This window comes from Lagopus leucura, unplaced genomic scaffold (genome assembly GCF_019238085.1).
Source record: "Lagopus leucura isolate 7727_CA_CO unplaced genomic scaffold, USGS_WTPT01 Super-Scaffold_73, whole genome shotgun sequence".
Classification (NCBI taxonomy): Eukaryota; Metazoa; Chordata; class Aves; order Galliformes; family Phasianidae; genus Lagopus; species Lagopus leucura.
Window position 1 is genome coordinate 98,672,906 of NW_024962252.1, and position 25,473 is coordinate 98,698,378.

The following is a 25,473-nucleotide window of genomic DNA, read 5'->3' on the forward strand; positions in this document are numbered from 1 at the left end:
CTCAGAACTGAGCAGACATGCAGGGTGGGTGTTGGATGTGGCTGCGCTGGTGATGAAAGCTCCCTTGCAGGAAGACTTTCCAGCAGCAGCTCGATGCCTTGAGACCCTGACCATGTGAGCACCCAGAGAGCTGGCTCCTGAGCAGACTAATAAGACAAGCCTGAAACAGGAGGGAGAAAATGGTGCTACTAGAAACATGCTCTTATTGCTGAGAACACAGCCAACAGCGGAGATGTTACAGGGATGGCAGTGGCATGCTCTGTTACTGTCTGTATGGCTGCTGCCTCCCACTAATGCAAACTTTCCCTTTCAGATATACAGATACTTCCCAGGGTTTGACTGGTTCTTCCTTGACCCCATCACAACAAGTGGAATTAAATTTGCAAATGATGAGAAGTGAGTGCATCTCCTGTTTGCAGGGGTTTCAGCTGATGCTGCAGTGAGCCAGGACAAGCATCAGGGAGCAGACTGCACTCTGCTCTTTTTTTGTCCAAGCATTGTACTTGCTGAAGGGATTTCAGTTGCTCTTCCAGCCATGAATGCACTATGGAGCTTTCTTTTTAATTGGTCTTAATGAGGAGAGATGCAAAAAAGAGCACAGAGACTACCCAGGGACATGCTAATTTGATCCTTGTGATTTATGCTTTTCAAGAGCACATTAAGCAGTAGTATCAGAACATTAAAGGTTTGGGATGCTTTCTCTGATGTGCATTTGCATCAGCCATCCTTTGCATAGTAATTTCTGCTTTCACTGAGCCTTTCATTTAAGAGCCTGAGCATTTAGGAGTTGGGTTTCCAGTACTGAAACCAACCTTGGGAATGGTGCTTTGCAAGAGGGGAGAGCCGCTTTGGTCTGAGCAGCAAATACCTTATCCAAGGTTGCCTTTTACTAGTAAGCTTTCTGTAAATTACATTAATGGTGCCCATATAACAGCACTGTCAAGATTTGAACTGAGGATAACGACCCACAGAACACATTTGCCACCGCAGTTTCCTTGCAGATCCAAGTGTGTTGGTGTTAAAGAGTGCCAGGAGCCTGCTGAGGGTCAGCCCGTGCTTCCTAGCACTGTGCTGTACTGAAGCCTTGCAGGTGGTCGCATGCTCTATTTTTAACTGACTTTGTCTGACAGCAGCAGGGGGCTCTTTGTGGTAGAAGGGTAGGGAAGAAAATGTCCAGTCTGCTTGCTTCTGATTGCCTGAGCTCTTGTGACGCTGTCATCTGCTTTACAGTGTGAAGTACATTTCCTGCTCCCTGCTCATCCTTCATGCTGAGGATGACCCGGTGGTACCGTTTCATCTGGGAAAGAAGGTATGTGTGTGGTGATCCTGTGGAAGGGACCAGTGTGGGCAGAATGACACAGAGGAGCTCGTACAGCCAGGCAGGCAGGATGGGCACAGAAATATATAGCCTGCAGGTTTTGTGGTGCTGGAGGTGGTAAATCAATAGCGAAGCCACGCTAGGACTGGCAGAGCTGGTCAAGCCAGGGCCTGTAATGTAACCCTGAAGAGGTGGCTGCCTTGGGGTGGGTGGCAGCTTTAGGCCAACACGTGTCCCTGACCTGCTTCCCCTTGGGCCCAGCTTTACAACATTGCTGCGACGTCGCGGAGTTTCCGAGACTACAAGGTGCAGTTTGTCCCGTTCCACACAGACCTCGGCTACCGGCACAAGTACATCTACAGGAGCCCAGAGCTACCTCGAATACTGCGGTAACTGCCCGGCCTGCGGGGTCTCTTCTGGCAGTGGGGGGGAGGGCAGAGGTGCCTTGGGCTCTGGCTCGGCGCTGGGATGCGTGCCCTGTGAGGGATGCACAGCAGGTGCTCGCGTTGGGCAGCTCTTATGAAAGCCCTTCTGTCCTCCAGAGTGGCTGAGAGGCTGGTGCTGGCTAAGCACAAAGGCAGAGTTCTCAATCTATCTGCAAAGTTAAAACTCCCTGTGGGAGGGGAACCACAGAAAGCTGAGAGTTCTCTCCCATGTCTTATCTCTGCTGCAGGGGCTGTTTGCAGAGCAAACATTCACCTCTCCTAGTGGGAGCCACTGATGTGTGAAAGCAAAGCTTGCTGCTGTTTTCTGTAGCTGCGAGTGCTTGAGCCCTAGTATTCGTCAGGGAAATGGAAGATCTGTGGGCTGCAGCATCCCCCAGAGTGAAGGAGAGCTGAGAATCACTGCTGTGTTGTTTCTTTTCCTAGGGAATTCCTGGGAATACCTGAACAAGAGCATCATCACTGAAGAATGGCTGCTTGGCAGCGCAGAGGTTTCCTTTCTTTTCTTCCTCTCTCCTCATTTTCCTCCCCTCTCCCTGTGGGCCAGTCTGCCATCCTTCCATCCCTGGCAATAGAGGAGATCAGGAGTTCCCACTCTGGTCCTGATGCGTACCCTTGGCAGCTCCAGCTCCTGCCATCAGCACCTGTGATGGTAGGAGGAGGATGGGGTTGGCTTCTTTTTTTGACGTGGACGGAGGGGTGACGACAACCCAGGAGCTGGTACCAAACAGTGAACAAGTAAGCACAACAGAGCCTGGCCAATCCAGAGTGGTACTGCTGAGGACAGACATACCTTGGATGTGTGTCATGACCAAGGGTGTTTCTTTCACTTTCAAACACTGCTGCTGGTTTTCGGATCATGTAGAGACTTCTTTTGTTGGCAAATGGCTTTTGCAGTGTCTCCATACCACAGCCGTCTTGCTTGAGTTTGAGGTGTTTTCTTTCTAAGAAATACATGTTTTGCCTTCCCTTCTTGCTAAGTAGCTGTAATTACAAATCCACTAAAGATCCAGGTGGTGAGAGGTATTTTTGTTCAGCTCTTGAGTCACAGTGTGTTGCAAGTGTTGGGCTAATTGCACACATTTTGGTAATAAAGTGAAAGCTTCTTTTTTTCTCTTTTTAAACATCTCTTTAATGGAAAAGATGAATGCCCTTTTCTCTTCTCTGTATGCTTTTTTTTTTCCTGAACCTTTCTGCTCCCATCTCTATTATCCTCAGTGGAGCTCCTCCCCTTTTTCACATGCACTTTTTAATAGGATTGAAGTGGTTGCTGTAGATAAATTACAAGCTTTGGGCATTAAACTGGAAAGCATGAAGTTATTTTACCTGACTTTCCTCTTCCAGGAGCATGGGCCCAGGGTGTGGGAGTGGATGTGTTCCATGTTCCTCATACATACCTGGACAGCTGTGTGCTTTCTTGGGGGGGAAGTGCTTTTTTATTTTCTCTTATTTACTTTTTAATTCCTTAGACCGAGTTTTGCAGGATCTGTGGCTATGCTGTTCCTCTGTAGTTAAGAGCAGGCAGTGATACATAGCTCTCGATGCAAAAACAAGGCTGGGTTCCTTCCCATCTCTCCCTTCACCTCCCTTCTACATCCTGGGCACCACACGCCATTCCAGCAGCTGCTTTCTCAGCTCACCTCAGTGCTGTGGGTGGAAAGAGAAGTGGAAATGAGCCCTCTTCCATGGAGATACATCCTGGGGATGTCCTATCACTGCTTCGGGCTACAACAGGCCTCTTTTATGCTGCTGTTGAGCTCTGCAGGGAGAGGAGAGAGGGTCTTCTGCAGTCTTGGCAGTGTCCTGCTGGGTCCCTGTCAGGCGACAGCCAATTCCAGGTGCTGTAGGTTAGACACTAGTGCTCAGAAGCAGATGGTGCTGCCAGAAAGGGTCCATTCAGGGGTGTACAGCGTAGTAGAAACTGCTCGGCATGCATCCAGGTTAGACCTGCAGGCTCATACTACTTGCACAGCAGACAGTAGTTTGTTCTTGTACTGAGATTCTTCTGCACTAACATGGTTATTCCTGAAGTTTCTGACCCGTGATACTCATAAGCTAACTGTGCCACTTAAATTATGTTTAATGCACTTGTATTTATTGCACTGACAAGAAGAGAAACACTTACTTGGCTCTGTAGAGAGGCACCTGTACATTCCAGCTAATGCTGCTGCTGGCAGTGGGCTTGGGCTGCCTCCTGCCCTGGGGCAGCACAGGAACTGTGGATGTTGGTGATCCCAGCACCTCCATTCTTTTTCAGAGGCCAGTGATAAGCTTGGAAATTAGAACTGAAATGTTTATCTCAAAGTGGTGTAGTTTTAATAAAGGCATTGATTGCTGATCGTTTCAGCAGCCTGTTTCACCTGGTGATTTTGGGGGATTTTATTTTTTTTCCTGCTGGGGCAGTGCTGCAGTAGGGCTGTGGGAGGGGAGCTGAGGGGTGGGGGGTGAGTTGGGACTGGGTGAGTCTTCACTGCAGTGCTGCTGCCAGCTCTAAGCGTGAAACTGAGCCTCTGTTTCCCCTCAGAATGGGGAAAGCATGATCTGCTCCCAGAATTTCAAGCTATGTGCCAGTTGTAGGCCAAACCAAAGACCTAATCCCCATCCCAGGGCATGGAAAGGGCTCTGGTACCCTGTCCCAGCCTGGCTTCGAGTGTCATGGCATTGACCCGTTACAACCTGAAACCCCGAGCCTGTTTACTTATACATCAGCTCCAAGTCAAACCAGCAGGTATTTTGGTCATTTTAATGAGTTGGTGTCACACAGGAGTATGGGTGCACTACATTGCACTACAGGTGTTAAACTGACCCCAGCACCACCGACCAGCATCACCCAGCAGTGGAGGGACACAAGAGCTGTAATAATGTTTGCACCACTTGGGCAGAAGTACCAGGAGAGCCCAGAGCCCCGCTGGGAGCCTAAGGGCGCTGCAGGGTCAACTGCCCAGCTGGCAGTGACAAGTAGAACCTGTTCCATGCACACATGGATGCTAAAAAATAAAAACACATTTAAAAAAAATAATCCCTGAAGTGGTTTGGCTACGGGGCTTTCAGTTAATAGGTGCAGGAGGAGGCTACAGCAAGCTCTGTGATCCCAAGCGCTGATCCGTCTCCTTTTGGACCAGGCTGTACAGAATCAGCAGCCACACTGGAGGCAGCTGCTGAACATTCAACCCCACTTTCTCAAGGCATTATGGGGGCAAGAGGTGACTGGAAGGGCAGGCAGCAGCCTCCCTCTCTGGTTGCTTTTGGGCTGGCACAGCCTCTGGAGGAGAATACAAGATACCCCACGCTGCGAGGAAGCCAAGCAAGGCTCCATGCAGAGGGACTGGAAGGATTGAGTTGGAAATCCCTTGTTAAGCGTGGAACACAGTTGTGGAAGACTTATCTGTGGTTGTCTCACTAGAAGCAATATGCAGCACGTGCAGGCTGGATACATGGGTGCAAACACAGGGTCCATTCTCTCTCCCAGCTCCTGTTGCTCAGTCAGGGCTCCTCCTCAGGGCATCCTACTACCCTGCTGAGGGAAAGGCCTTGGTTCTGCAGAGCCAAGCCCGTCTGGCCGGCGGTGAAAAGCAGCTCAGGCCTCCCAGGCTGGGAACACATCCCCCTCTCTTTCCCTCTGTGCTTGCGTCAATCCCGGGGCATGTTGGGTGGGGGGATTTTTGTGGCAGATGGCTCCACACCCCAGATCTCCCGGGCGTACTCTGTGATGGTTCTGTCGCTGGAGAACTTGCCCGAGCATGCAATGTTCCTGATCACTTTCCTAGTCCACTCCCGGGGGTCCTGGGAAGAGGAGAGGCAACGGCAGCAGTCAGTATCCCGTGCAGCTCCGGGGCAGCTCAGCCTCACAGGGTGCTGGCCAAGCACCCTTCACTGGTTTAATCGCAGTGATAGGAGCTGCTGACATGTCAAAACCCGCCTCACCCTGCCCCACACCACAGCAATGCTGGCTGGGGTAAGAAGGAGCACGCTCCATCCAGCTCCCTCAACTCCTCCCTGCCCTGCCATGGCCATGGCCCCCAGCTTCACCTTGGCTGGGGACAGCTCTTACCATGAACAGCTGATCCACTTGGCCTTGGCATTTAATGTACGCTTCGTAGTCGGCAAACACCTTAAACCTGAAACCCAAAGCACAAGAGAACAAGGCTAGAGCTTGCCTGCTGAAGGGTTCCGGGTCTGGGCAATACAGACATCGCCCCTAGGAAGGAGAGCTGGGCAGGCTAAGAGCAGGCACCAAGGGGGATGGGATGCTTGCCAGGACTCACCTGTCGTGGTGCATGAGCATGTTGACAACATCTCTGAAGCAACCGGGATCTCTTGGGGAGAAAAACCCACTGCTGATCTGATCGATAGCCTGCCGCAGCTCCGGGATGCAGTCGTAGTACTCCCGTGCGTTGTACCTGCATATGGAGGAGGCAGAGAAAGGCTGTATTGACCAGTGCCTCGCCCTGCGCCTAGGGCAGGTAAGGACAGTGCCTCCGAGACCAGCTGTGCTGCCAGAAGCACTCTGTGCCCGGGCTTGTGTCCTATTCACAGCCACTGCGCTTTGGTCGAGCCACCCTGGACTGCACCCTTGTCAGAACAGTCGCCGCCCAGCTCAGGGCGGAGGGCTCCTGGCCAAAGCGTAGCACTGGGACAGGCCCTGGCACATGTTTCACCCTCCCTGGCACTAACCCTCGGCGATCCAAGGCTTCCACTTCCTCCACCCGCATGCCAAAGATGAAGAGGTTTTCTTCGCCTGCCTCCTCAGCCATCTCCACGTTGGCCCCATCCATGGTGCCGATGGTGAGGGCCCCGTTCAGCATGAACTTCATGTTGCCGGTGCCTGAGGCCTCTGTGCCGGCTGTGGAGATCTGCTGGGAGAGGTCTGCTGCTGGGATCACTGCCGGGCACAAGAGAGGTGGCAGTTAGGCCTCGGCACGCTGCAGCTCCCACGGCCCAGGCCCAGGACAGCAGGACTCTGTGCATTTGCTAGCAAGCCTGCTGACCTCCCAAGCTCAGCCCACAGCCCAGAACCAGACACAAAGGCCCAGCCCTGCCACAACCCCATGTGACTGCTGGACGTGCCTGGCTCCCAGCACTTGCTTCCATGGGAGCAGGACTTACCCTTCTCAGCCAGGGATACCCGGTAGTTCTCCAGGAAGATGACCTTGAGCTTGTCCCCCACATAGGGATCGTTGTTGACGACCTCACCGATGGATGTGATGAGCTTAATGATCATCTTGGCCATGTGGTAGCCAGGAGCTGCCTGAAGAAGAGCAGCCCAGAAAGGGCGAAGTCTTTTAAAGGAAGGCACAGCATGAGAGCTGCTAGTGCAGGTCATCACTGTGGCCTCACCTCTGCTGTCCACATGGATCAGCAAACACAGCCTACTGGGAGAAGTCCTGAGCCGCAGGGAGAGGGTGACAGGACCCCCCATACTGCTCAGTTATTTTGTGACAGTGTTTTTGGATGAGCCCAGCAGCACAACCCTGATTAACCAGCAGCTGATTAAGCCACAGTGGCTGCAGCAAAAGCCCCAGAAGGGGATGGCACCTTCCCCACATCCCTGCTGAGCCACATGTGCACTGAGACTGGAGAATATTTTTTACCTTTCCTCCAATCATGATGGTCCTAGGCACAAAGGATTTGGAAGGGTCACTTCTGATGCCTGAAAGAGCAGGGCATAACACAATGGATGTGAAGATAAACGGGGCAGAGCTTGTTGCTTGCATCAAGGGTGGGATCCCAACCCATAGCACGTGGGCCCAGCAAATCCACCCTGAAGTTCCAACCAGAGTTCTGCCAAAACAGTGCTGGGAAAACTATCTGAGAGCACAATGCAGAGCTGTGGTGATTTGTTTCCCCTCGTGAATGGGCAGAGGGATGAAGCATACGCCTGGGAGCGGGGTTTTAACTTGCACCAGGACAGTCCTAACACTTGCACTACAGGTGTAGGGGTTACCCAAGCACTGGGACCCTACTATGCTGAAGAAATGGGCTGTGAGCTTTTCCTCAGAGCTCTGCACTGTCCTCCTGCTGGAGAAGCCCCTCATGACAAGGGCATGGCCAGGCTCAGAAGTCATAGAATCACAGAATGGCCTGGGTTGAAAAGGAGCACAGTGCTCATCCGGTTCCAACCCCCTGCTGTGTGCAGGTCACCAACCAGCAGCCCAGGCTGCCCAGAGCCACATCCAGCCTGGCCTTGAATGCCTGCAGGGATGGGGCATCCACAGCCTCCTTGGGCAACCTGTTCCAGTGCCTCACCACCCTCTGTGTGAAAAACTTCCTCCTAATATCCAACCTAAACCTCCCCTGTCTCAGTTTAAGACCATTCCCCCTTGTCCTATCACTATCCATCCTCATAAACAGCCATTCCCCTTCCTGTTTAGGTGACATACAGGTACACAGGAACGCTGGCAGTGAGGGGCTGGTGTGGGACCTGCCTTGACTAGCAGCCCAAGCAGGACTTACGGTTATAGAGAGTGATGGCATGCAGGCAGTTCAGCAGCTGCCGCTTGTACTCATGGATTCGCTTGACCTGAATATCGAACATGGACGAAGGGTTGATTTTGACCTTGTAGTGCTCCTCCAAGTAGGCTGAGAACTTCAACTTGTTCTCCTGGCAAGAAAATGGAATGAGGAGCAGGCACGGGCCCCCAGGCACCAGAAGCAATTAGTAGGAGCATGCTGCTTTACCCTTCTTCCCCTCTCACCCCATTACCTGCTTGACTTTTGCCACATCCCTGATGAATGTCTCGTTGTCAATGAAATCCAGGAGCTTCTTCAGCTGGCTCAGATCTGTGACAAAGTCTTCCCCGATTTTCTAAGAACAAAGCAAGAGAGGGATGTCCCACCTGTAAGACAACTCACCTTGTCCACAACCATGCTTCCCCAACAGAGATGCCACAGTTCTCTTGGGAAGAGGAGATGCTCTGGACAGGAAAAAGGGAACAACTAGTTTTGTACACCAAGTTGACTTCCCTGCATCACCAGGGAGCTCAAGGGCATGGGGGAAAAAAGCACTTGCAAAAAACCCAACCCAGTCCTTCTAAGAGAGCTTCAGAAGAAGGGTATGTGCACATGTACCACGGTCTCCTGGCAGCTGGAGAAAGTGATGGGCAGGACACAAAAATGCATTCAATCGGAGGAAGTCTTTTCAGCTATTACTTGTTTCAGTGTGCAGGGGGAGGGGGACAACAGTGAAGTTGGAGCTCTGAGAAAACTCCTTTGAGTCTATGAAGCTTAAACACTGCTGTGGACACCCCACTTCCCTGTGGACACCCCACATCCCCAGTGATGCTGCCTGACAGCTTAGCTGCAGCGACTGTGAAGGAAGGAAGCCAACTCCAAGTTTCTGCAGCTCTGTACAGCACAGCCTACACAAGGAGGTGCACAGAAGTGAACAGCCGGGGTCCCACCAGATGCTCGTGCCTCACCTCAGCGATAACGTCGGCCAGCCCCGGGTTGCACAGCAGGAGCCAGCGCCGCGGTGTGATCCCATTTGTCTTGTTCTGAAACTTCTCCGGCTCCAGCTCATAGAAATCCTTGAACCTGGAACAGCAGGGAGCAGGGGCCGCACTGAACCACTGCCCACCCCTAAGAGCTTCAGCTGCTCCCCTGCATGTGCTGCTGGCTCAGGGCAGTGTCTGCTGATCTCTATACCACCATGAACTCTCCGTGCTGCCCCTTCCTCAGCTGTTAAGGGCTTTATCAGTTCTGAAGGGAGATGAGTTATACCTCATACGCACTCTAACAAGATGCCCTGTCCATCACACAACCAAAGCAGGCCTTAACACCAATTTGCCCCAGCCAGAACCCCACACTTGCAGGCAGAGCTCAGCGAGTGGAAAGGGGAGGTCTGTGGGTGCCCCCCAACTCACACTGTATTCTTCACGATGTCAGAGTGGATGCGGGCCACACCATTAACAGCGTGAGAGCCGATCACACAGAGGTGTGCCATGTTGATACGCTTGCAGTCTCCTTCCTCGATCACCGACATCCTTCGGAGACGGTCAATGTCCCCTGGGTAGAGAGCTGCCACACGCTGCAGGCAGGCAGAGACAGGGGCATCAGCGACCCAGCTGCAGAGGCTGGAATGTTCCACAGCCCACAGCCAGCCCAGTCTCTTACATCCAGATGCATTTGGTTGAGTGCATAGATGATCTCCAGGTGACGTGGCAGCAGCTTTTCAAACATGGAGACCGGCCAGCGCTCCAGGGCCTCAGGCAGCACGGTGTGGTTGGTGTATGCACAGGTCTGTTTGGTGATCTCCCAGGCCTGTGTACAGACAGCAGTTAACACGCATGTGCCAGGACAACAGGGGAAGAAAGCCCCATGTAAGGACAGGACAGCAGCTCTCAGTCCTGATGAGGATGTTACGTGCCTTGCAGCTCTGCTTACCTTGTCCCAGTCCACCTTCTCCACATCCACCAGGATCCGCATGAGCTCTGGGATGGACAGGGCAGGGTGGGTGTCATTTAGCTGTATAGCCACCTGCAACACAGACCTACTGGGCTCAGATCTGGCAGCGCCAGGGCTCTGACTGTGCCCCAGCACAGCACTATGGGCTCAGGCTGGGGGTGAGTGTCTTCTTAGGGCTCACAGACCCACCCCACTCACACCCCAGAAACAAACAGAGCTCCCAAAATTGGAGCGACTCAATCTTGGCAAGCTTGGCTCCAAATTGTACCCTTTTTTCCCCCAACCCTGGGAAGATGGGCCCAGAGATCATTTCTGTGTTCCAGCCCAAACCATACACCTGCTCCCACCTGGTCCTGAGCCCTCCCTCACAACACGAAGGTCTGGCTGGGCCCTCTCTGCCCCACACTCGCCTTGTCCGGGAAGGTTTCAAAGCTTGTTCTCACAGGGTCTTGACAGCCAAATTTGGAGGACTTAAAGCGTCGGATGATGTCTTGCAGCGTTGCAGCCACCACAAAGTATTCCTGTTTCAGCCGCAGCTCCTTGCCTTCAAAGAACTGATGCAGGGGGATGCACAGACATCAGCACTGCAGCTGCCATCCCTAGTTGGCAGCCCAACCCTTGGAGATGCTCCCATCTGATGAGCTTCCCTTACATGTTCTGCATCTTGTCGGGCTGAATGCATGTTACCCATGCTGCCTCTCAGCTGCCTCCAGAGGGCATCAGAACCTGCCACGTCGGGGCTACCCGACAGACCAAGCACAGCTCCTTTCCTTGCTGCAAGACCTTTTACAAGGTTTTTGGACCAAGGATTTTGGACTCCCAGCAATAGCCAGGAGCCAGTGTCATCTGTGGAAGCACCAGCTGCCTGCCATCCATGCATGCCACACATCATGCTGGTCTATTTCAAAACGGCAACAAAAATGAGCGTGTGGGAGTAAAGTGCAGGTGAGCTCTTCCAGCACAGATGCTACTCCATGACTGGATATTGAAGGCTCTCAATTTGGATCTGGTGCACAATGACCACATAGCCTGGGACTATTCCTTGCGAGAAAGCCCTTAAGCTGGGCTGGAAGCGAGTGCCCTCTCATGGATTCCTCCGAAATGACAACTTACTTTTGCAAACCACGTAATTTGGCAACTGCCTTGAGACTGCAGGAAAGAAGACAGCAGCTACGCAATAAAGGCCAGGCTCCGAGATGTTGTCAGACAGCAGAGACTCTCTGGAGCCAGCAGAGCTGTCTGTTCATTGAGAATTACAGAGCCAACCACTTGCATTAAAAATTCTCAAACCAGAACCTTTGTTTCAAGTGATAAAACTACAGGAAGGACAATCCCAAGCAGCAGAAAAGAGAAGCAGGAGAGTTACTCACGTTGTCATTTGGGTACAGGACTCTGGATATGTTTTCTGCCAGGTTTCTGTCCAGCACCGCCTCGATGTAGTCACCCACATTGACTGCAGTGACAGAAATACAGCACTGCAGCAGCTGTAGGTACAGGCAGGTCCCCAGCAGTGTACTTTCCCTCTTCTCTCATAGAGAAGTTTATAACAGGAACATTAAGGCTGATATTAATGAAATATGTATGGGAATGGATGCATGTGTGAAAGCTCCCTTAGGGAGCAGAGGAGAGAAAAAACAGACAAGGGTGCATCTCCACACGCTTTCTCGAGATGCATGGACTGGGAAGGACAGAAGAAACTGAAGACAGACAGCAGTCAGAGAAGGCAAAGAAAGGAAGGTAATGTAGCAGCCACCTCACTTAAGGACCACGGAGGAATGGTGCAGGGCAAAGCAGCACAAAGACCACAGTCAGTCAACTCCTAAAGAGTACAAAAGGCCCATCTGAAACCCCACTCGTGACTGCCAATCAGGAATTGTGGAAACGTGATGAGGACTTGAGAGCCATCACCCCTGGTCCTCTGTCCCACACAGGTTCTCCTGTCAGGGCTGCCTGGACACATCTCAGTGCTCTTAAGGAAGAATGAATCAAATGGGTCTTATCTAAAACATGCCATTTCTGTACAGCCCAGCAACTGTTAGTTGCCCAGCATCTGCTTTCCAGTACTACAATCAGAGCCTGAAAAAATGCACTAGAGGTCACACGTGGACCCAAAGGAAACTCATAATTACGAGGGAGAATGAAGTGGGATGTGCTGCCATTTTCCTTCAGCACTGAAGGGTTCTGCTGCATGGAAACGAACGTCCATGGCAGCTGTGGGTTTGCAGCTCATTTGGTGACGTGGGGAACACACTGGCACTTGGTTTATCACCAGGGGAATACACAGAGCAGGTTTTGAGAGTGGGGCAATCATGATGGGGATGGAAGAAGGATGGACAGGTGCACGAGGGCTCTGGAAGTGGGTTGGAGGTGCATGATCCATGGATGTGTGCTCAGAGTTTTGGAGGCAGCCAGGAGAGATGGACAAAGCAGACAGCACTTACACTCTTGGAGGTTGAAGTCATTGGGTGCTTTTGCAGACCACAGCCTCATAGTGTTCACAGTGTTGTTCTTGTATCCTGGCACTGGCGTGTCATATGGCATAGCAAGGACAACCTGCAAAAGGACAGTGATCCCTTCTGGTTAGCAGGATGATGGCTTGGGAAGATGGTTGAAAACCTCTCCTGAAAGAATCCAGAGGACACAGACAACAACTGGCTGTGCTACAGATCCCACCTGCACTACAACACAGCTGCTGAACTTCACAGACTTGTTTATTATCAAGGGCACTTCCAGAATCTACTAGCAATGCATTAACAGGAGAGGCTTGGAGCTTCACTGGCAAACGAGTTACATGCTCATCAATTAAACAAAAGAGAGTTGCAAGCAGCCTGCTGACTTTCCCATACCAGCTGGAGCACCTATCAGCTATCCACCAGAGCCCTGCAAGCATCCTCAGCTGGCCACTGTGCTTCTGCCTGTGCTGGGGTAGTGCCAGGGCACCTGGAATATGCCAGATACACTCCACAGCCTGAATCCTGCCCAGGAGCCCTCTGTGCTCACAAGGCAGAAAAAATCCAGGCAGATCAACACTTCGACCTTGAACTGCTTCTTTGTGCTGGCATCAGCAACGCTCCCCCTCTGGAGAAAAGCAGCAAGAGCTCAGGCTCTCAAAGCTGATATTATCAGCTCCGAACATGGAAGCAGGCAGAAAGCTTTCCCTGTGTGAGCCACGGGACTGGGGCACGCATCCCATTAGCTGAACGGTGCTATATTTGGAAAGCTGCAGCTTTAGCTTTTTGAGCCTTTCCCGTTTGTTCCTTCAGTGGCACTGGTTGAAAACTCACTTCCTTGTCAGAAGGAGCATTCCCCAGCTCGCAGCTTGGGATCCCTGAAACGCCTGCCTGGCGCTGGGGTTGGAAGGGGAAAAGACCCAGAGGCAAAGCTCTTCCTCCACCCTGGGCAGCGCTCAGAGAGGAGACGCTGAAACTTCTTCAGTCCTTTTAATAAACCTGTGCCTCTTCAAAGCTTCCCTTCCTCGGCTGTAAGACTGGAACACATTAATGAAGCAGCAGCACACGTGGCTCCTGAAGCACAGCATTACCTCTGTAATTGCGACACTGCCCCGCCTCAACCTGAGGCAGGGGAATGTGGGTGTCTGGAGAAGCATTTGTTCTCCACAGCAGCACAGAACAAGGCCTCTGGGCAGGCTGGAGACTCGAAACCTCGTCTACAGCCTCTCCAGACAGCATTCTACTCATCAGGCCAGCATGGGAAAGACAGACACTCGCTCTGACCACAGGAGCTGAACACAGGCTGGATTGCTCCATGGCTGCCCCAAGAGACTCATCTCCACCCGCTGCAGCACCAGAACCACCTGCAGAATCACTGGGATTGAGCAAGCAGCCGGGGGTACAGTCCTCCTCCAGCACAAACCCATGCAAGACTGGATGCAAGGATTTACTCTGGAAGATCTGATTTGTGTTTAATACTGGCAATCAAACTCCTGAATGCTCAGACTCTTAAGTGAAAGGCTCAGTGAAAGCAGAAATTACTATGCAAAGGATGGCTGTTGCAAACACACACCAGAGAAATCATCCCAAACCTTTCATGTCCTGGTGCTACTGCTTAATGTGTAATGCACACTTGAAAACCTAAATGTCAAGGATCAAATCAGCATGTCCCAACTGGTCCTGAACGTACAGCTGTGACTGAACAGACTGAAACCCCCCCCTTCCCCTTCAATCCTGCTGCAGTCAGAACCAGTGAAAGTGAAATTGCAAAGGCAGCAGAGCACGCTTTGCTGGAGCAGGAGAGAAGCAAAGCCTGACCTCAGTTAGCACGGGACAGGCTCCTTCCCACTCCCATGCTATCCTGGCCCATCCTACCTGAGTGTCCACCCACTTCACGCCCTCAGGGCTGTGCTCCACGCGGCCGTAGAAGTGCACAGGCAGCATGTACTCAGGGCGGGCTTTCTCCCAGGGATTGCCGTAGCGTAACCAGTCATCAGCCTCCTCCACCTGCAAGAGGCAAACGTGGTTCAGGTGATGGCTCCCGTCTCCAAGTGAAGGCTCTCGAGGTGGACAGTTTAAGAAGCAGAGCTGTGATAAGCTGCCTTGCAAAATGGATGTGCCTCTGGAAGGCAGCTAGGCTTTCTGAAATGCAGAAGATGGCATCTCTGCTGCTGTAAATCTCTTGGCTCTCTTGCCTTTGCAGAGCTGTACTGGTCAAACCCATCCAGGCAAACAGTGCTCGGAGGGCTTTTCATGTGGTCTGATGGTACAGGATGTGGTACCCTAGAGGCCATTAGTGCTGTTCCTGGTCACAAATTGTGAGCATGGATGGCCTTTTTTTTTTTTTTTCCCTTTGTGCGTGTCATTTATAGGGCCTAGCATCACAGCTTCTTCATGGAGAAGGAAGAAAACACAACCCTCATACTTCTCACCCTGCCTGACCTGGAGAGCTATTAAAATTGGAAAACAAGAAAAATTAAAATAGGAACATATGGTTCTTCATGCACAGAAGTGCACTCTCCTAATGGAAATGATTTCCAGACAATGCAGTTGGGATAACTCCTTCAGGGCACCTTTTCAGCCTACTTTCACTCACACAGGGATATGATTGTTAATGCTACAGGGGACAGTCCCATTTAAGCCCTCTTTGCCCAGTGTCTTGAGGGACCTCACAGGTGCTGGCATTTGTCTGGTGGAGGATGAATGTGACTGGACATGTCCAATAGCCAGTGCCATAGGCTCAGCACGTATAGTTGGACACAGCTGCCTGTTTGGCACTGCAGGGCTAAAATGAGCAGGCCACAGACAGCCCAAGGCAGCATATGCAGTTTGCCAGGTCACGTCCACAAGTGACCAGCACAGCAGGGAACAGAAGTGGAAGGGGTGACCTCAGGTGGCCAATGTACCTGCCAGCCATCGACGATCTTCTGATTGAAGATGCCAAACTCGTAGCGGATGCCGTATCCGTATGCTGCCAGCCCCAGCGTGGCCATGGAGTCCAGGAAGCAAGCTGGAAGAGCAGGGCATGATCACACTGCAGGAACCTCCCCCTTGCTCCCTGCAATCGTGTGACAGCCTGCCCAAGTGCACCCAAATGCAGCACTGTTGAGCATTTCTGAACCTGCCAGAGAACCCCTCAGCTGGTGCTAAGCTGCATGTCCAGCTGTCCAATTAATACTGTCTCTTTCAAAGCAAACCTTCCTAGCTATCAGCCCAGGGCAGCTCTGATAAATATCAGCTCCGGTGCTTCCTCTGTGTCAGGCAGCACGTCTCCAGCAGTCCCTTGTGACAGGCAGATTAAAGCAGCAATTTGCCTATGTGAGAGCTGCTGGGGTACCTCGGCAAAGTGTGAGGTTTTACAGGGAGGTGAGGAGCAAGGCTTCAGAGGGCCCCTTTCAGCCACAGCCCAGCATGTCAGGCACAAAGGCACCTCTTGGATACTGGCTACAGACAGGCTAAGGTCTGTGTGCTGTCCCACTGCAGCAGGCAGGCCCAAGTGCAGGAGGTGAAGCAGAGCTGCCCTTGGTCCTTGTGTGCTCCTGGTGGGGCTCCCCTCTCCCCACTTTACCTGCCAGACGGCCCAGGCCTCCATTTCCCAGCCCAGCATCTTCTTCAATTTCCTCCAGTTCCTCCAAGTCCAAACCCAGCTGTTGGGGAAAGAGGCACAGGAGAACATGTCAGTATGCAGACCCCATGCTCTGAGGCTGCTCTCTGAGAAGGGCAAACACAAATCCCAAACTAACCCGTATGGGGCTCTCTCTCTGCAACCCCTTCCCTCCCTTACTTCCAAAGCATCTCACCAGCTTCAGCTTCTGGTCCCCGGGCACCCTAATTAACTGGAAAACAATTCAGCTCATCATCAAACATCGCTTTCCCATGAACTAAGTTTCCTTAGAAACATCAAACAAAACACTTGCCTCCTGGCAGCCCTTCAAGCTGCAAGGCCCTCCTACTGAACTCTGAATTGTAGATGGGATGGCAGGTGGCCAGCCCATGCACAAAGGACTGCCTGCTTACGTGCACCGCTCCTCTTCTTACACCCAGCCCACCTTGAGAAAGTTTACAACCATTTCTGCAGCCTGTTGTTGCAGCTGCTGCTGTTAGGCTCTGTGCATTCCCACATCCTGACCACCTGGGTGCCAAGCTTCTGGGCCAGAGTCCATGGATGGAAGGGGTTGTATCACCTCCTGCACTTCTTGGGCTCCCCTTCTCCAACACAAGGGCTGGCAGCCTCCCCAGTGGCTGTGTCCAGCTTAATAGGTGTGACAGCACTTCTCAGAGGGCAAGACCCCCCACCTGAGCTGGCCATCACGACCTCCACAACTTGGAGGCTAAAGCAAGAGAAGCCTTCACTGCCACATCTGGACAATCAACATGTGCAAAATAACTGACCAAGGGACGTGAGGACTCTCCCTGAATAAAACCAGCCCATGCTCCATACTCAAAGTACCGGGTCTCTCCCTGGGAGTCCCCTCCCATCCCTTGGCAGGGAACATGCTGGCCAGGGCATTTCATCAGCAATTGGAGCATCTCATTTTGAGAGGGTGACAGAACCCTACTAGAAAGCGTAACATGAATCAGTCCATGGTACAGGGGAAATAAAGCTTCTGGGAGATAAAGCCCAAAAACTCACGTTCTGTCAGAAAGGCTACTTGTCCTGCTGCAGAGATGGCTGCAAGCCTAAGTAAACATGGGCTGGCTTTTATGATCGACTCAGTGGTACTGAGCACAGGCTGTGCTTTTGCCAGTTCACACTCATCCGATGCTATTTTAAATCAAGCAATTTCTCCCCCTTTCTTCCTCCCTGGTGATTTGCTTTTCCATCAGCAAATCACCTGCTGTGCTGCCTTGTGTACCTGCACATTCGAACTGTGGTTTGGTGGCTTTGTGCTTCAGCTCTCCTTTCTGGCCCAGCCTCTCTCAGCACCTCCCACGATGAGCCACCACCCTCCTAATGGTGCAAAGCTGTTGGCACCGTGGCATTTCCTGCTACTTAGGAGCTGCTTTCTGGATGTGGAGCCCAAGAAAAGTGGTTTGAGGGACGTTTTATTCCAGCTCTCAAGACACCCCAAGGTCAGACCGGATGATGTGATGACCTTAGTGGTCTTTTCCAACCCTAGTGTTTCTGTGAGGTCCCCTCATGGCCTTCTTTGGAGGATGAAGAACGCTAACAGAGAGCCAAGCCTCTTTGTTTAGTCAAAATAAAGTGCCTTTGGGAGGGAGCCCTGAGAAAGAAAGATGTTCCATGTGGAAAAGTTTCACCAGTTCTGCATGGGGGACTGCAGTACCCCAAGACTTCACCTGGTAAATGGCTTCATCACAGGCGTTCTGCAAGCCCAGGTTCACCATTGTGTTCTGCAGGGTGCGGCCCATGTAGAACTCCAGGGACAGGTAATAAATACGCTGGGGAGGCAAAGAACAACACACACAGTGACACGCACAGCACATTCCATCTGGCCTCCAGGAAGCCCCTACTCATCACCTGTTGCACCCAAAGGGTTCCACTGAAATCCCTTAAAATGATCCTCAGACCCAAAGGCTTTCCCCAGAAGGGATGCCTTCCCCACCCGGCTCTCAGTGCAGGACAACACGCACCACAGCTTGTTTGTCAGAAGGAGCTTTGCACGGGATGCTAGCCAGCTCCCTGCTGCACATCTCCCTGCCAACAGCCTTCTATAGAAAAATCTTGTTGCTTGTTAAGAGTGTTTCCCTAATTAACTCCAGGCACGAATTATCTAGGATGCTGAGTCGTATCTTTACAGCTCAACTGAGGTGATGCCTGCACCGGGCTTTGGGTTTTCTCACGCTGCACTGAAGCTGACCACGAGTTGCTATGACGGAGGACCCCCACCCGTGGCTCCCTGTGCCGGGCAGCAGGCCAGCCCCCTTCCTGCTAGTGATTTTCCAGCTCTGCTCTCGCGCTTTCTGAGCAGAGAGAAGATAAGCAAGCCGAGCCACCGGCTCAGCCCGCTGTTGGCACCGAGAGCCATCAGTTCTCCTTCCCAGCTGAGGCAGGGGCAGAGATATCTCTCAGCAGGGGAGGGTCAGCCTGCTCATGCAGGCTTGGAGGGGGGTCGACGTCCGGCATTCCGAGCGCTCCGGGCGCCGAGAGCTTCACACGCAAGCTTCAAACCCACCCGAGGCGGCCAAACCGACGCGTGCTCCGCGTTCCCCGGCCGCTCCCCCTGCGCTTTCACCCTACGGAAGAAACGGGGCGGCGCGGCTCGGCGCGGCTCACCTTGGGGTCCCGCTCGTAGTAGTGCTGCTGGGTGCGGATCCAGCGACCCACCAGGTGGTCCCGCACCGTGTGCGCCAACGCGAAGAAGTAATCGCGGGGAGTGGCGACGTTGCGGTCCTTCACCAGCGTGAAGTGGAGGTGGCGGTTGAAGCTCTTGCGCACCTCCGCCACGTCGCCCAGCCCCGCGATGCCCCGCACGCTGATCTGTTTCCGCCTCTCCCCATCGCTCAGCGGCGCCGCCATCCCCGCACCGCTCCGCCGCCCGCACCGCCGCTCCGCCGCAGCCGCCTCCGCCGCGCCTCTGCTCCGCCTCTGCCGGGCGGGGTCAGGACGGCGCTGCCCCAAAGAGGGGAGGCGGGGATGGGGCCGGAGGGATGAGGCCGGAGGGATGGGGCCGGAGGGATGGGGCCGGAGGGAGGAGTTGGGGCCAGGCGGCCGGAGGGAGGAGTTGGGGCCAGGCGGCCGCAGCTCAGCGCGACGACGTTCATTGAGCAAAGCGAGAGCTGCGTGCGGGAGCCGGCACCCCACGCAATGGCATTTAGACCCACCGAGGCACAGACACCTGTGAAGTTCAACAAGCTGTGCTCAGCGTTTCTTTTTGTGGCTGAATCTCGTCTGTGGTCCTTACTTCGTACTCTGACCCACCTCTAGAGCCGCCAAATGCAGCTCTGTACCAAACTCATGGGCCTCTCGCATTTGATCCAGCAATTCCACCACCTTGCCAAGGTACCAACCTTGGTATCCAGTTGTAAGTTTTCACAAAGCAATGTCTTTCTCAGCAGGGATCACTCAAAATGTAGTTCAGAAGGACTTGTGCAAGGCCTTAGATGTGGTCCTGCACCACATCCTTAGTGGTTGACAAGAGGCTAAGTTTGCTCGTACCAGTTGGAGGTCCTATCTCACATCCCCAGTGCCTTCTATAAAGAAATGCAGCAATCAACATCTGCCTGAGGTCAGTGTAGCACAGTACCCATGGCAGCTTAGCACAGCATCACGATCCGTGTCATCGCTGCCATTTCTTCCACTGTCTGTCATTTAAAGTGAAATGAAATGAAAACAAGCATACTTACGAGACCAAGCTCTGCTGAACAAGCATCATAGCAGGGAAAAGCATGAAAATCCAAGTCCTTCATTTCTTCACCTTTATGCAGTCTCTTGTGGAGCAACTTTGCTGCTTTGTTAGAACAACACTGACACAGAGGCTCACCTAAAACAATGAGCAGAGACACATCGTGTAGCATAGATAGATTAAACAAATGCAATCTGTGTAGGAGCTGCAAGGAGACAGCTTCCTTCTGCACAACAGCACTTCATGAATTCTTATAGGCTCTTCACAGAGAACTGAAATAACACACTTCCCTCTTCTTTCAGTGTTAATTCAGACCATCCTCAGGCTGAGATTAACTGTGTGACAGCCCAGGATGAACAACATCTGAGGCAGAAGTGCACTTGAAAGAGGCTCAGAGGGTGCTCAGCTCTGTCTGTTACTGGGCAGACACACCACAGCATGAGCAGAAGCTGCAGAACCTCCATAACAGTGCATCAGAAAGCCAGACAGAAGAGCACACAGACAGATAATTTAGACTCTCCAGGAGGCTGAAGGTGTATAATCTAATTTGCTACCAGCTGGCCTAGATAGGAAGAGAGTGATAAAGCCCTATGCCTGCCTTCTGCCCTTTGATTTTGTATACTAGCTTAGCACGCTGCCATCCAGATTTGAAACCAGATAGTAAACAAGGACTGATGAGTTCCTCACCTCCTGCAGAAGTAAATAAAGCCATTTTAGGGAAAAACAGGAGTTAATTTTAGCACCCTCATCTCAAGCCCTACTCCTTTCCTGTCCCACATGCTCAGCAACGGATCTCTAAGCTCCAGTCACAGCTCGAGTGCCCCGTGCCTCCCAAGGCTGGAGAGAATCCATGGCTGCTGGGATCTAGCAGTGTCACCTCCTGCATTTGTCTCAGAGACACTCAGCCACGGTGACAGGAATCTGCATACCACTCAGGCACCTTCAGCCCAGCAGGAAGGGGACAGACAACCCCTTTCTCCCACGACAGAGCAACATGCTCTATGCTCAGAGCCAAGACTCAAGGTGTGCCTGTAACTTACAGGGTTTTCCCTCAGCTCCCAGAACGGCGAGCCTCGGCCCAAGACTCAGGTCATTGCAGAGGGAAGAAAAGCCTCTGTGAACATCAAACATGCTTCCTCTGGTACTCTGCTGACAACTTGTCTGGGATGTGCTCGTCTCCTCTGCGTGGTCCCAGCAAGACAGCTCGAATCAGTAGCTAATGCCCATAAGCAGAAAGGTGTGACAGCCCAGTGTCACTGTTAGCCCTGCCCAGAAGGATAATCACTCCTTGTAAAAACACAGTGAAGAGCTGTCAACAATAATCTGCCTCTTTAAAGACTGGGAACGCTGCAGGCACTCCTCCAACCTTTCTCCTACCCCTCCTCAAAGGCAGCACAACCTCCAGCACATAGCACTGACTCACATCCCACAGAAACACAGGTGAGGAGAAGCTGCTCCCCTCTGCCTGAAACACGGGGCGCAGAGGCAGCTTCAAAGCAAGGGGCAGAGCTGGAGCCCCTCACTTTCCCAGGCACTGTGCCTGTTGCTCTGCACATCAGGTTTCTCACTGGCTGCACAGGAAGTTCCTATTTTTACAGCCTGTTTACCTCGACCAACCTGAGCAAGGGCCTGTCTGCAGCCTGAAGGAATGAAAAGGTAATTGTCTGAAGCACTGCCCAGCCTCTCCCCCAATGCACCATCACCACCAGGCATTAATGAGGAACAAAGATCAGGCCCACTTTTCAAGCCTGCCCAGGTTCCTCTGGATGGCATCCCTCCCTCACAACGCATCCACTGCACCACTCAGCTTAGTGTCATCAGCAGTTTCACTGAGGGTGCACTTGATTATCTCAGTCTGTGTTGATTCACCACCCAAATCCAGCATCCCCACACTTCTCGTCTGCAGGTCCTCTAAGCCATCTAAAACACGTAACAGAGCAGAGAAAGCCACAGCGAACGCAGTGAGGAAGTGGCAAGGGACAAAACCAGAAGTGCAGCTGTAAAGATGACAATCTAACTTCACCTCACCTTCCAGCCAGCACCAGATTATAACATCATCTGCTGGTCACTTCTCTGTCTTTCAGCAGGGTGACCTGAAAACCTTCCAAGTGGCAGCTTCTGTTATTTCTCCAGTGGCTGCTCATGCCCTAATTACTGCAGCTTTGGTGACTGGCTTCCTAAACATCTTTCAGTGGAAGCAAGGACACTTTTACAAACTTCACTCTGGTAACCACTTTGAAACGCAAAAGAATGTGGCCTTGCTGGCCATCTCTCTCCAGTCCCACAGCAATATTTAGCAGCTTCGTTTGGCCAAGGGGATGTCAGACTGAAAAGAGCCAGACTAACAGACTCAGCTCTCTTGGAATTCTTCCCACTGCCAGCCCGGATCCTTTTTTCCTCATTTAAATCCAGCTCTTCTCAGATCAATCCTTCAAATGCACCTTCCTGACAGTCTCAGTGTGTGCCAAGTACCAGAGTGTACCTCATGAGAGCTAATGTTTGAAGACCATTAACCTTTCTGATACTTCCTGTGAGCACAAAAAGCAGTTGGCAGCACTTGCAATGCTCTGCACACTGAGCTGGGCAGAGTGCTTGGAAGGTGGACTGCTTCAGCTGTTAGATCTAGAATGTCCATGCCACACATTTACACAGAGCCGGGGGGAGGCTGTGGAAAGGAATGAAGAGCTCTGGTACCTTACAGCTATTTAGGACTGGCACTGTAGGGTTATGATTGTACACTTACCCTTACAAGGTTAGCAGCCTAGGGTTAGCATTGAGCGTTTTACAGGCAGCATTTTAGGGTAAACATTTGAGGATTGGTGTTTTGCAGTTAGCACTGAAGGTTAGCATGTTTTAAAGTTAACAGTTGAGGCTTTGCATTTATGGTTCACATTCTACTTTTACCATTGACAGTCACACTCAGAGTACAACTTCTGAGGTTACGCTTTTAACAGCTGCTGTTTAGAGCTAGAGTTTGCACCATAGGGTTATGCATAGGCTTGGTAATGAGGGTTAGCAGTTTAGAGTCAGCATTTTAGGGTTAGAGTTCAGTGTTTTAGAACTAGAGTTTTATGGTTGCAGTTTTAGGGATAGCGTTACAAGCTTGGCTTTTGAGAGTGATGTACAGCCAAAGTTTTAGTGTTAGCATTTTACATTTAACTTGTCAGTGTTAACTCTCTTTCAGTGAGTGAGTTTGGGTTTGCATTTATGCATAGTGTTTTATCACGTTTTTATCATTTGGGGTTACACATAAACGTAGAAGTTGAGGATTAGATTTAGCATCTTTATAGTTAGCATTTAGGTCTATCGTTTTAGAGTTAGGTTTTTAAAGTTTTAGACTTCATGTTTTAGGGAAAGCATTTTGCTGTAAGTGAAGATCAGCTTCGTGACTGCCTGAGGAACACGAACACGCACAAATCTATGGGTCCTGGTGAGATGCACCCCAGAGTCCTGAGGGAATCTGCTGATGTAGCCACCAAGCCACTCTCCATAATACGTGAGAAGTCAAGGCAGCAAAGTGAAGTCCCTGGTGACAGGAAAAGGCATTGTTGCATCTATTTATAAGGAGGGTAGAAAGGATGATGCAGCTTCACTGCTGTGAGGAAGATCATGGAGCAGACCTTCCTGGAAGCTATGCTAAGACACATGGAAGACAGGGATGGGATATGGGACAACCTGCACGGCTTCACCAAGGGCAGGTCCTGCCTGACCAGCCTGATGGCCTTTTATTGTGGTGTGACTGCATCAGTTAACAAGGGAAGAGACACTGATGTCATCCAGCCGGACTTCAGTAAGGCCATAAACATGATCCCCCACAATATTCTTCTCTCCAAATTGGAAAGATAGATTCAGAGTTTCCATTTTAACATCTTGCAGTCCCTGTTTTAGGGTTATCATTTTAGTGTTATGTTTCAGTGTTTTGGTGTTCAGATTTTACTGTTAGGTTTTTTTGTTTGTTTGTTTGTTTGTTTTTAAGATTTTCTTTATGGTTAGAGGTTTTGGGTTAAAGTTTTACAGCTTATGTTTCACAATGAGCATTTCATTATTAGCATTTTAGGGGTTTTTTTAGCCTTTAAGATTAGTAGCTTCAGATTAAGGTTTTAGAGTTGAAATTTTAGGCTTAGAGTTAGTGTATTACAGTTAGCCTTTTAGGATTAGCATTTTAAGCTTAGTATTTTAGGGTTCACTTTGCAGACTTCAGGTTTTATAGCTACTTTGTAAGGCTTGCATTTGAAGTTAGTGTTTTAGGGTTAGCATTTTACAGTTAGAATTTTGGGGTAGCAGTTTAGGGTTTCCTTTCTTGCATTAGCTTTTCAAGGGTAGCATTTCAGAGTTAGCATTTTATAGGTCGTGATTTAGGCTTAGCATTTTATAGTTAAACCTTCAGCTTTTAAGGTTATGCTTACAGTTAGCATCTCTGGGTTACCATCCTTCCAGAAACAGAGGTCATCTTCTGCTGAATGGGAACTGCTGAGTCACAGCCTGAACCACTGATTGATCACCTGGGAAAAAGACCCAGTCAGCCCTGGGAGCACAGGTGAAGGCAATTCATGTGTTTGACTGGAAGGGGTGGATCCTGGCTGCACCTCCCTTAGGCCTCACTAAAACGCTGACTGCCACTGGGGAAGGATCTTTTTCTGGAGATCTCTCCTTGGTGAAGCTTTCCCCTGCAAACCTGGAATCTTTCTGATATAGATGAGCAATCACCTTCCCTTCCTTTACAGCACCTCTCTGTTGTGCCAGCCCGTTCATCATCACACCTTTGTTTTAACACTTTTCCCACTGCATTGATCTGTCCACGTTACACCTGCTTGGTGCAATGCCATTCAAAAGGTTAGTGGCTAGCTCAGAAACAACAAGAAACAGCCTTTCTTTCTTTGGTCCTCCAGTCAGCTTCTCCAGCCTCAGCTTTGGCCCATGCTCCCACAGGAGAGGGCAGCTCGTAACTTTTATGCATGCTGTTCTGCTACATTTCAATGCAACTCCCCACTCAACAAATCACAGGGTGTCAGGCTGCCTTAAGGCTTCATGCTGTGGACTCAGCCGAGCCTTTGTTCCTTGGTAAAGGCACTGAGAGAGTGCAGGCCAGCCTGCTCACCGCCTGCCTCCTTGCATCCAGCAGCACAAATGTGGGCACGTGCATAACCAGGAACTACAGGCAGCTCTTGGTGCATTGCTGGGACTGAGCCAGAGCGGCCACAGGCAGCAGCAGCGTGTAGCTGGTGCTCCCCACGCTGCTGAGGGCCCCAAGGCAGGCGGGCCTTGACCAGGACACCAGGCCTCCTGGCTCTGCTGGAGGAAACAGGGGAAAAGCAGGCCCCGTCGCTGGAAACATTCAACATCAGACTGGACCGGGCTCTGAGCAACATAATCCTCCGAACCTCAGAGCTGGCCCTGGGAGAAGAACGGAAAATGCCACCGTTAGCAGCACTTCGTCCCGCAGCCTGCGATCCCCACAACCAACATGGCCGCCCGGAAACCGATGTCACCCACAACCAACATGGCCGCCCGGAAACCGATGTCACCCACAACCAACATGGCCGCCCGGAAAC

At 51.6% G+C, this 25,473-nt stretch overlaps 2 protein-coding genes across 2 annotated transcripts in view; one reads left to right on the forward strand and one right to left on the reverse strand.

The window, feature by feature from the left end:
* ABHD12 (abhydrolase domain containing 12, lysophospholipase) overlaps positions 1–4,120 on the forward strand; it is a 32,395-nt gene extending 28,275 nt beyond the window's left edge. The window contains exons 10-13 of the mRNA XM_042862262.1: positions 314–396; positions 1,231–1,309; positions 1,580–1,707; positions 2,188–4,120. Coding sequence (XP_042718196.1) covers positions 314–396; positions 1,231–1,309; positions 1,580–1,707; positions 2,188–2,227 — 330 coding nt within the window. The 3' untranslated portion in view covers positions 2,228–4,120. The remainder of the gene's footprint in view (positions 1–313; positions 397–1,230; positions 1,310–1,579; positions 1,708–2,187) is intronic.
* A 370-nt stretch (positions 4,121–4,490) lies between these two features.
* LOC122174905 (glycogen phosphorylase, brain form) lies at positions 4,491–19,122 on the reverse strand. The gene is made up of 20 exons (XM_042862261.1): positions 18,853–19,122; positions 17,916–18,017; positions 16,183–16,261; positions 15,521–15,624; positions 14,490–14,621; positions 12,606–12,717; positions 11,535–11,617; positions 10,575–10,718; positions 10,144–10,236; positions 9,874–10,020; positions 9,624–9,787; positions 9,180–9,294; positions 8,465–8,566; positions 8,215–8,362; positions 7,353–7,411; positions 6,868–7,009; positions 6,436–6,643; positions 6,027–6,161; positions 5,813–5,879; positions 4,491–5,544 (listed from the first exon to the last, which is right to left on the reverse strand). Exons 1-20 carry the CDS (start codon positions 19,093–19,095, stop codon positions 5,392–5,394), a joined length of 2,532 nt encoding a protein of 843 aa, XP_042718195.1. The 5' UTR covers positions 19,096–19,122; the 3' UTR covers positions 4,491–5,391.
* Positions 19,123–25,473: the final 6,351 nt, after the last annotated feature.